At 37.0% G+C, this 11,204-nt stretch overlaps 1 protein-coding gene across 1 annotated transcript; it reads left to right on the plus strand.

Moving 5' to 3' along the window:
* Positions 1–1,013: 1,013 nt before the first annotated feature.
* Positions 1,014–10,071, plus strand: LOC110703269 (zinc finger CCCH domain-containing protein 41-like). Its single transcript, XM_021881053.1, has 5 exons — positions 1,014–1,721; positions 4,629–5,372; positions 6,317–7,498; positions 8,226–8,573; positions 9,107–10,071. The coding sequence occupies exons 2-5, from the start codon at positions 4,674–4,676 to the stop codon at positions 9,722–9,724; spliced, it is 2,847 nt and encodes a 948-aa protein (XP_021736745.1). The 5' UTR covers positions 1,014–1,721; positions 4,629–4,673; the 3' UTR covers positions 9,725–10,071.
* Positions 10,072–11,204: the final 1,133 nt, after the last annotated feature.

An 11,204-nucleotide genomic window follows, 5' to 3' on the forward strand; every position in this document is an offset into this window, starting at 1 on the left:
CTATTATTGTATTGATTGTAAAACAAGGTCTTAGGGTTATCAAATCACTAAGAATCTTAATTTTAGGATTTTGATAAACTTGTTTTCTTTAACAATTGACTTGGACATGTAACCATTTTTATGTTTCTTTTGGGAACTTTATACCATTAAACTTAATCATTGTACTTCTTGGTATGCCACAAAATAATACATATTAAAAATTAAAATGCAATCTTCAATGTATGTCAATAGAGTGACTGATATTGTTGTAATAAAAAGCCTCGTTCTAATATTGGTTTAAACCTGGTGAAATCACCTCACGTTTACTAGATCAACTATGAGATTTCTTTATAAAAAGTGTTATTAGATGATCGCTGACCAAATAGTTATTATTGAATCAATACAAAATCTCGGCAAAAATTATCAATGATCAAGACATCATTGTTTGTATATATTGAAATCCATTAAATCATATATAAATTTGAAATTGTTTAATCTTGTTCTCATTATCAACAGGCCACTAATGATATCCATTAAAACACCAAACTTGTATTTTAACAATAAGCTTCATACACATATATGCATTTTGTTTCATCCCGTTCTCCATCGCACATGATTAGTATATTGTAAATGTAAACAGATACCAAAAATACTTATCACGAAAAATTACAAACTTACAACTACAGATGGCTCTAGGCCGTGCCTCGTGTCGGGCCCACGTGCTTTGGGGTTAGTTAGGCCCGACCCTATGCTGAGTCGCCTTACCCACTAGTTACGTGCCGTGCTAGGTCGGCCTGAAATTTTCAAAAGGTTGGCCCATGCATGGTCTAGGTCCACGCGCCATCGTACCGGGTCGTTTTGGGATTGCGTGCCTAAGCAAAATTTCATTGATTTTAGCGTGCTTTGTCGTGCCGTGCCTTATCGTACTTCTCCCAAATAAAGGCGGCTCAAGTCTGGCCCACAGCCTGACATGCATAATAACGTGTAGTGCCCGGCCTACAACGTGCCCGTGCTCGGCCGTTTTTTTTTGTGCTAGGCCATATTGGGCCTTGGTCCGGCCCGGCTCGACGTCATCTATACTTACAACCAATTATATAAAGAAATTCATACTGCAAAAAGCAAATCAATTTAAGAAATCACTATCACGAACCGTAATAAGCTTACAATCTATTGTATAAAAATTTTGCGCAATAATAAACTCTTCATCTACTCCCCAAGGAAGGTAACCTTCTAATTGGGGCATGTATCAAATGGCGAAAGTCTAGTAACCCCCTATTTGTAAAAAGCCATACACAACACAACCAACCAAGTGAACCAACCTTCTTCTTCTTCCCCACTACACCAAAATAAAAAAAAGAAAAGAAAAAGGAAAATTAAAAAATTACAACCAGCTAAACCTAAACAATTATCATCTTCTCCATTCTCTTTCTCTCTCCTCCGCTTCTCGCCATCATCGTCACTCCGCCCTGCTTTCATGGCGGCGTTTGCGGTTGTTCAATGTCGATAATCGGACATTTGTAAATTGTTAGGGTTTATAATTTTGATTTTTTTTTTTATTTTCCTGTAAAGTTGAAGTGAAGCTCGAACCGCTTATTCAAGGGTTTTTGTTTTTTGATTGCCTATAAAAAAGAATGAAAATTGAGGGTTAGGGTTGCTAATTGAAGGAAATTGATAACACACTTGTTTCGCCCATTTTTCGCTTGGTGGAGATTGATTGTTGATTGGAGTGCTGATTTTTGTTGGTAAGTAAATGGTTTTAATTTCATACATTTGATTTTAGATCTGGGAATTATTATTTTTACTGTCAATTTTGAGAACTTGAAGAAAACCGAACAATTGTTTGTTATTATTATGATTGATTTGTACATAATTTGTTGGTTTTTATTGTAGCAAATTGTTGTTCCTGTGATAATATTAATTTCTTGCTTTGTTATTGGTATTTCCCAGCATGGAATATAGCTGATGTTCTTTGTATTGCTTGCATTTATCGGATGATGTCTCGAAATGATGGGCGAGTACTTGTTTTAGTGCCAGGGGTGTGGGGACGGTTTAATGGGGATGTCACGGTGGTGTTGCATAGTAAGTTCTTTAGGGTTGGGAAATGTGATCACGAGTGCTTTCCCCCGCCTCCTTCAAAAATCCGAGACTCGTTGTTTAGGGGTAGGGATATTTGATCACGAGTACTTCCTTCCTTTAAAAATAGGAGACTGTTAAAGTTGTGCATATAGATTAAGCCATTTAGGAGTTGTTAGTTCTCCCGTTGCTACTCTAAATTGACTTGTTGTGGTGCATTAATGTGTTAAGAGAAGTTGAGTGAAATAGGGAAGGGAGGGAGTACTTTGCACAGATGAAAGTGTTTACTAGAATTTTGAATGCTGAGATCTGGACTTTGATTCTTACTGTTTTGTGCACGTCATTACATCTGGAGTATTTCTCCTAATGCCAATTGATTTTAGGATGAACATCACTCCGGGATCTCCTAACGGGCTTATCTCTCTTGTCTCCCCTTCATTTGTGACAACAAGTTTTGATCACCAAGTGTAGCTGTTTTAGGTGTTGGATACGGACATATGGACATATGGTGTCCAACATGGGTATGTCAAAAGTTAATGGAGAGTCTGAGACACTGGGTGATGGAAATACTAGTCACTTTGGCCTCTAGTTGGAATATTGGCTCACTGGATACCATGATCAATATCTCGAATCTTCATGAACTATTGGTGCATATTGTCGGCATATGTTTTTTTTTTTATAAAATTGTTCCAGTGAAGGGTTTGAAGTTTTGAACTGCTACCTTCACCCTAGAGGCTTTTAGGCTATCTTCACCTAATGTCTTTATTCTCTCAATACGCTTAGAAACCATATTTTGTAATGTGCGGATTTGTATGCGGAATAGTGTACTACTTGTTGGTTTGTTCTACAATGTTTGGTAGCAAAATGCATTTATGTAACTTTACCCCCCCTCCCCCCACCCAAAAAAAGCAATAAATGGGAAAGAGGAACTTCATTTACTTGTTCCATGAACCAGAAATAGTGCTGCATTATATTACTAGGCTGCCTTGCACTTACTGCTCTTTTAATCATTTTTAGCAAGCTACTGAACATTTTCAAATTTCTAGTATGTGATAATTCAGAAAGTTGGAGCTAATAAAGGTTAGGTCACTGGTTGTGAAATTGTTCAGCTCTTTCTACTTTGAATATCGGTCTATGTAATTGATGAGTTTTTTTTTTTTTCCTTTTCTTTTCTTTTCTTTTTGCTGAACCACTTTAATTGTTTTACTTATCAGTTTTCAGTATCAGATAAACCAGAAAGGTAGCTAGAACTCAAAGTAGATTAGCTAGATTAGAACTAAATCTTTTTATGGTTGGTAGAAAGAAAACTCTTCTTCCTTGACTTACAATCTTTTTCCTACACTACGAATTCTTTGCTAGGGAATTTTTTCTTAAGTGTAGTTGCCTTTTAGTGCTGGAACAATTTACTGAGCCTTAAAATCACCATTTGGCGCTAGCATGAACTAATCAAAGACTAACATATCATTTATCATCACGTTTCTAGGTGACTGAGCGATAAACTATTAAACTTATTCATTGCTGCATAGATAGCAGATTGATGCTGTTGGGACCTATAATTATAAAGAGATGCTTGTAGATGATCCTTTTCCATAGCCTCTCTCTCAGAGATCTATCTTGGATTTGGGTTCATGATTTGCAAAAGGGTAGCGGTAGCCTATTGATTTTGAACCAGCATATCATCGGCTTTTAACTACAAAATTCTAGCAGCTTGGTGATGGACTTTTAAGGTTTTTAGAAATTCCGATGCCCCTTTTTTTTCAATAATGCATCCATTGGGGCAAGTTGTTAACCATCAAATAATTTCTCTGGAGGCTCAAACCTTGTGAATTTTCCTTTGCTTACTAGTATAAAACCATATTGTTTCTTCCCTGGAATTGTGTAGTGGCTTGCAAGGTTTGACCAAAAGAATGATGTTCTCTTCTAGCAACTGTTGTATAATCAGGGTTGAAATTGAATTTTTATGTCGTTTGATTCATCCCTTTGTTGTACTTTGACCAAATACTTTAAAAATGAATTCTATTAGATTGCTGGAGAATATTTAAATATCTAAATAAGGCATAGCATTTTCATGGAGGGTAGCTGGAAGTGCTCTCCTTACAGTAGCCCATTGACTAGGGTCATTTTTGTGCAAAGCTGTTGTACTATGTTGCCTATGTAACCCTCTCATCCTTGATTGAAGTCTAGCATACTTTATACGTGGCCGCTGCAGTTCTCCTTTTGTATGATTTTTCTAAAACACCATCCTTGTTTTGCATGCTAGATTCTCTCTCTCTCTCTCTTTTTTTTCTTTTCTTTTTGTAATGAGCAGGAAAGAAGTTTCAGTTATAGTGGGATGTCTTTGCGTTGCATGGGGTTCCTTTCATTCTGGATTATCTTGTACTTTTCGGTGCCTAATATGTGCTGTTACAATATGGATTTTGATGCTCTTTCTCTACTGTACACTGCTAGGATGTACATACTTCATGCTTCACTGTCTGTCTGTCTGCTCCGGCCTCATTTATTTTTGTGTTATATGGTGATGTTAAACATAGTATATTTGGTTTTTATATTACCTAACTGTGAAGTGGACTATACAGATACATTTAAGATAAGGAAGCTGAAATATCTTACTTTGAACTGGGATGAATATGGAGCTGAAAAGTCCGTCTCTGAAATCTGGTGGCCTTGTTCCTCCTGATTGTGTCAGTGATCCAGATGAGAAGGAAATTAGTGATGATGATGATGATGATCGCAATCATAAGCATCGTAGGCGGGAGACTAGGTCTCAATCCTTGGAGAGAGATCTGCTAGAACAACCTTTGTCACATTCGTACAGAAAGCGCAGCAGGACTTTTGAAAATGGACAGAGTGATCCCCAATCTCACTATGGTTTAGATAGGGACTTCACAAAATTTGAAAAGAGGCGGCCTCCTGGAGTAAATTTCTCCCGGTTCCCTAGTGAGTATGGTTCTGGCAGAGGAAGGGGTAGAGATTTCCAACGTGATTCACGGTTTGGCACTGTAGATGTTGCTTCCCAAATGGGTCACCCAGGTTCTTTTCAATCAGCTATGTTCACAGGAAGAGGGTTGCCTAATGTTCCAAGTGCACAAAGTGCATCCTGGAGTGGCTTTGGACTACTTCCTGCAATCCCAAATGGGGCAATAGATGCAATTAATCCACTCGGGCTTCCAGGAATCCTTAGACCACAGTTGAACTCTTCACTCAACATGGGAATTCAGCGTCAGCGCTGTAGAGACTTTGAGGAGCGTGGTTTTTGTTTGAGAGGTGATATGTGTCCAATGGAGCACGGTGTCAATCGAATTGTCATTGAAGATGTGCAGGTATGTGTACTGATTTTTGCAGAATCAACCAATTGTAACAAATTGGCAAATTCCTTGTTTATGATGTTTTACATTAATTCGTACTGGTTTCTGCATAATTTATTTCATTTATATAGACTGTACCTGGATGATTTGAGTTAACGAACTTTCATTCTGACTCTCCTTGCTTGGTTTGTGCTGAGGAGGGGTGGGATTGGAGTAATTAAAATTAAACCCTGTTTTTGAAGTGGCATGCAGCAGCTTTAAAGTTTTTTGTTTCTCCCGAGATATGGTTAATATTTTATGTTAAATGATTTCTCTCTTACCATTGCTTTTATGTTACATAAGCTCTAATCAGTTTAACTGTGAGGTGAATGATGTTTGTTATGCGTAATGCTTTTGATCATCCTAAGTTAAGCATAATGTTTATTATTCCTGTACCTTGCATATATAACTGCTCACATGAATCTTTTGGTAGACTATTGTTTGGTTGTCCCTTTTTGGGGCTCACTGAAACTCTGGAAGGATTGTTCATGTGGAAAGTGTGTTTTTTTCAGTAGATTTGATAAGACAACACTATGGAAGATTACGGGTATGAAAGAGGCTTATTATAGATTACAACATGTGATTGTGCATTTGTTTTTGGTAGAGGAGCCTTTTTTGGTAGACATTTGAGATTTATAAATACAGGCCACCTTGGTGGCTTACTTGGTGTCTATAGCTGTACTAAGAATCTATTCTTTCGACAATAAAAGTAGTCAGTAGGCCCCCCTGGGGCTCCTAGTCTATGTTGTTTTACAGCATATGCACTTGTTCTGTGCAACATACAAACTGATTGCAGTATAACCTCTTTGTGACTTTATAATGACACATTTGTTTAGGTACCCAGAAAAAATTGTTTGATCCTGTGAACACTCAGGGGAATTTAGTTAATATCTTCTGAATACTTTTCTCCTGGTTTGCAGAGCTTGTCACAGTTTAACCTCCCAGTGTCACTCTCAAGTGCACATGTGCTGGGTACATCAGCTGGAAGTGGGTTTATGCCTTCAGCTGGTGTTTCTTCAAGTACTATGATGAACAGCCGAGGTATACACAGTAAAACAAGCAAATCTGCTTTTGATGATGAGAGCTTGGCTAGTGCTGCTATTGCTAGTGGAGCTGATGTGTATGACCCTGATCAGCCTTTGTGGAATAACGATAGTAATGAAACATCAACTCCACTTAGATTGCAACCACCCAACTTTGATGAATCTGAACCCTTTATGGATGCTGACCTTTCTGATCGTGTATTCCGTAGTAGTGGGGCAGGTATTGGTTCACAAAGCACTAGTGCAACTGTTTGGGGGCGACTTAATAATTCAAAGAATAAGCTGGAGCTTAAAGAGAAATTTGACTCTAGGACAAAGCCATCAGAATATCCAGAAAGTAAGTCAAAAGAGATCCGTGAGGCATCAATCAGCGTGCAAGGGACTTCTCATTTAGGAAAGCAAAACAACGGAGGACCTTTTGGCATGAAAGTTGTTGGTTCAACTTCCAAGATGCAAATTGATGCCGGGGCTAATTCTAGAAAACCATCCCAAAAGGCCCAACGTACTCTATTTGTCAATTGTATTCCCCTGAAAGATAACAAGAGAGAAAACCTTCTCTCCCATTTTAGAAAATTTGGAGAAGTAATTGATATTTACATTCCAGCAAATAGTGAACGAGCTTTTGTGCAATTTTCTAAAAGGGAAGAGGCAGAGAGAGCGTTGAAGGCACCTGATGCTGTGATGGGCAGCCGATTTATTAAGTTATGGTGGGCAAATAGAGATAGCATAGTTGATGAGGGTACAAACAGTGGTAACAGTGTGATAACGCCTCAGGGTGTGCCAGCTGCTTCAGGTTCTCAACTATCTGCTTTGAATAAAGGAAAAGATAATGTCCAACATGCTGCTATAAAAGTAGCTGTGCCTAAAACACCAGCTAGTCTTGCGACTGTTGGCCATGACTATAAACCAACTGCTGCAAACAGTCCTAAGATGACACCACCAGTGCAGAAAAAGATGGAAAATTTGGAGGTTTTGAGGGAGGAGCTACGTAAAAAACAGGAGATGCTGGAACAGAGGAGGATTGAATTTCGCAGACAGTTGGAAAAACTTGCAAAACAAGTAAGTGTAGTTCATACTTGAATCTTAATTACACTTTCTTTGTTTACCTCATTTGTGATGAAGCTTCCAAGTTTATTGCAATTATGTGTCCAACATGAAAATATATATGTTGTAACATGACTAAATGTATTTCTACTGTAGTCTTTTAATGCATCTAATATTAATTAGAGTAAATTGGCGTAGTGAATTAGTTTAGGCTAGATAGGAAGAAACACTGGAATTTTTATATCTTTTATTTGTTTATTTATTAATTTTTTTTGCATTAAGCTTGGGTGTTTTAAGTGTTTCCTTGAATCATTGAACCATGATTCCTCGTATTTATTGTCTCTTATACTGCCCTTTTTACATACTTGAACATCCAATAGACCCCCTTCAAGATGCCAATGAAAAATCTTGATGGAAATTGATAAGTAGGCTCCTGGATTACCAGCAATTGCCTGAGGCAATGATCATTAAATTATGCTGAAGAACCTGTTTGGACGTCCTTGAAAATTGGCAAATTTTGATGGGATCAAGTGAAATGGCAGTTATGCTCTGATTGCTCTCTGACAATTTGAAACCAGACCAAATAGAATGCCTGAATGGAACCTTTTTTAAGTTTTACTGGATTCTTCTGAGGGATTTTATTTCCGTAAAAAACAAAACCATGTTGGCATGAGTTTCTAGGCCTTTATGTCAAGTAGGAATAGAGATATGAAGTATTCTATGCTAATGAGTTTTTGTGCAGGCTACAGGGGTCAAGGGTGAAGTATCCACTGGGCAAGCTTCAAAGGAGCAAACAGTTGAAACAGCGACTGATTTGGTGAAAACTGCAAATGCAAAGTCAGCCAATGCTAATGTTTCTGGACCATTATTGAAGGATGAGGTATTAGCGGATAAGACGGTAAATATTGAAAATATTGCATCTCAGAGATCTATAACGAATTCAGCTGGTGCCCTGGACCCTTCAACCTTGAAGCAAGCAGTTCGTCCAATGGCGACTTCTGCAATTCCTTTTTCTTTGAATAGATATAAATTGGATAACCGACCTACGACATTTAGAATCAATGCACCTTTACCATTCGGTTTGGCAAATGTGAGTATCGCTCCTCCCCACTCTCCCAAACAATAAGCTGGTGCTGTTACTTTGCATGTGTTTGTATCTTTAATATGATGGTTGGTTATAGAATCTTATGCACCTTTTCTTGCGTTCCCTTATTGAGGATTAAGGTTCAGCTGAATGACTCTTGGATAATTTCCAGAGCACCCTTTACTGTTTTTTCCTGCTGTGTTTGGTGTTCAGCCTTTGAGTGGAATATGTTACAACAGTTAATGCTCCTGCTTATAGTCCTTAAATGTTGCATGAGATTTTGGGCTAGCTATGATGAAGGTACTTGCATATCCTTTACATGTCTAGGTTATAATGCATGTATTTTGCCTAATTTTAGCAACAATGTGTAGTATCCCTTATTCCCTTCATCCTTCCAGTCTTCATGTTTTTGCTGCTTCATTAATTTGTAGATGGTATTAGATACACTGTTTTGCACCTCACAACATGTGCTCCGAGTTCTCAGCTGTTTTTACAAGTAAGCTTAAAAGTAAAAGTGTCATCTTTTTCATGTCTACTAGGTTGTTGCTTTGAGGGATCACTTTTCAATGTACGGTGCTGTATCTAATGTGGAGATCGAAGACTCTGGTGAGGAAGAGATTCCTAAAGATAATGATTCTGAGGCAATGAAGCACTGCTCTGCTCGTGTAAGCTTTGCAACCCGTCAGTCAGCTGAAAGGGCATTCCTGAATGGTAAATCTTGGGATGGATACAATTTACAGTTCTCATGGATAACTTCAAGTATTCCTAGTACCAGTCGAAGTAGTGGGGAAAGTTCCTCGGCCCTCAAAGGTATTCTAAATGTTGAAGTTCAGTCCGAGGATAAAACAAAGCTTGATAATTCTCAGTCTGCATTGGGCCACAAAGAGAGTAATTCATCTCCTTGTAAGTCATCAAATGAACTTTCTGGTGATAGCTCCAGGTCTAATGGCAAAGTAAGTTCTCCAGCAGCTGCTGTTGAAAGGGATTTCATTTTTGAAGTTCAGTCTCCCGATAAATCAGCAAATTATATACCCCTAGAAACAGCCGAGCCAGAAGATAGAGGTTTTAAAGAGCAAGAGGAAGAAGACAGCTTCATTGAGGTGGATGAAGATTTGAGAATTAGTCCAAAACTACTTGCCGAAGAAAGACTTGCCTGAAGGTAAAACTTGTCCAGGGATGTCAAAATTTTGAGACTTTGTACAGTCAGGTAAACTGTAAAATCTATTGAATTTTCGTCTATAAAATTCGACCACCTTTGTTTAACAAACAATGTAGATGGGTTCTCCAGATATTCGTTCTTACAGATTGTAATTTTGAGTTCGCCACTTGAGGATTGGTTAATTGAGTTCTCAGTCCTCTTTCCCTCTTTTGTACTTCCATAGTATTTAAACATTTATACTGTTCCACAAACAGAAGATAAATTGCACTGTTTATCTCTTGTAGGAAGTAATTCATGGTAGTTTATATAAATTAATTGAAATGTACAATTCCTTGTTACATAGCACGAAATGAGGGCGATCCAGTTGGGTCCTGTTATCTACCAGAAAAAAAAAAAATAAAAAAAAAAATAGAAGTCAGGTCCTGTTTGGTGAGGAGAACTTATCAAGAGAACTTCTTTCGCGTCTAAGCAAACCCCTTCACACTATGGCAGATTAACAGCGCATAAGCTTCTGCCTGTAACTCCTATAACTTTGTTAGGCCTTCTTCTTTATATTCCATTGCTAGTCGTAATATGTTGTTATTCGGTGGAGTCTTATTAATGCTAGGCTAAATGAGTAAATGTTACCTCACCAATTGATAATCAAACACAACCTCTCATTAGATAAGCAAAAGAATTACCAACTATTCTATGCTGTAAAAGCTATTTGTACAGTAACATCTTTTAATTGAATTTCCTTTGTGTCCTTTACTTAATTTATTCTACTTTAATTTTGATTTTTTTATTTTATTTTGGTAGTGGAAGCATTCTTTTTTAGATAAGTACTTCGTATAATCTTTTTATAGATAGTTACTAGATTTAAGCCCGTGCGATGCACGGGTTTCTATTAATAGTTAAACTATTTAATCGAATAATAAAATATTAATACATAATATCACTATTTTTTTAACATATAATTAAGGTTCACACATATATAAACACGGTATATTTTATAATTTTTTTGGTTTAAACGAAGAAGAAAAATAGAAAGAAAATAAAATATGTGAAGCTATATGTATTTGTTTAACGAACTTTTTTTCAAATTGTGAACACGGTGAAAATATGATCTTCCAGGCTTCATCATCATTTGTAAATCAATTATTGATCATGCCAATTGGTAAGTTGCGTAATTAAATCTGCCCCCTTGAATTGCAAAATTAACATCCTTGCAAAATTAACACTTATGACTGACTTCTTAATTATGATCAATGTTCATCGCATTCAAGAATTTCATGGTGTTTAGATTCTAAACTAGGTTTCTTTGCCAGCAAAAGTTTTACGTTTATTTGTGTGGAACATTAGATGAGTTTATATAGGATTGAAAAAATACTGGATTTAAAGTGGTAATAAAGTTTATTAGATATGATAAATTTTATTAACGTAGAACTTAATCTTTTAGCCGAATAAATGATAAATGATGAACATTTTTTTTTGCTTGA

The sequence above is a fragment of the Chenopodium quinoa genome, unplaced genomic scaffold, assembly GCF_001683475.1.
Source record: "Chenopodium quinoa cultivar QQ74 unplaced genomic scaffold, ASM168347v1, whole genome shotgun sequence".
NCBI classification, from domain to species: Eukaryota; Viridiplantae; Streptophyta; class Magnoliopsida; order Caryophyllales; family Amaranthaceae; genus Chenopodium; species Chenopodium quinoa.

Coding starts and splice junctions, on each gene's coding strand:
- LOC110703269 (XM_021881053.1), top strand. CDS start 4,674: ATGAATATGGAGCTGAAAAGTCCGTCTCTGAAATCTGGTGGCCTTGTT. Junction 5,373..6,316: donor TTGTCATTGAAGATGTGCAG/GTATGTGTACTG, acceptor CCTGGTTTGCAG/AGCTTGTCACAGTTTAACCT. Junction 7,499..8,225: donor TGGAAAAACTTGCAAAACAA/GTAAGTGTAGTT, acceptor GTTTTTGTGCAG/GCTACAGGGGTCAAGGGTGA.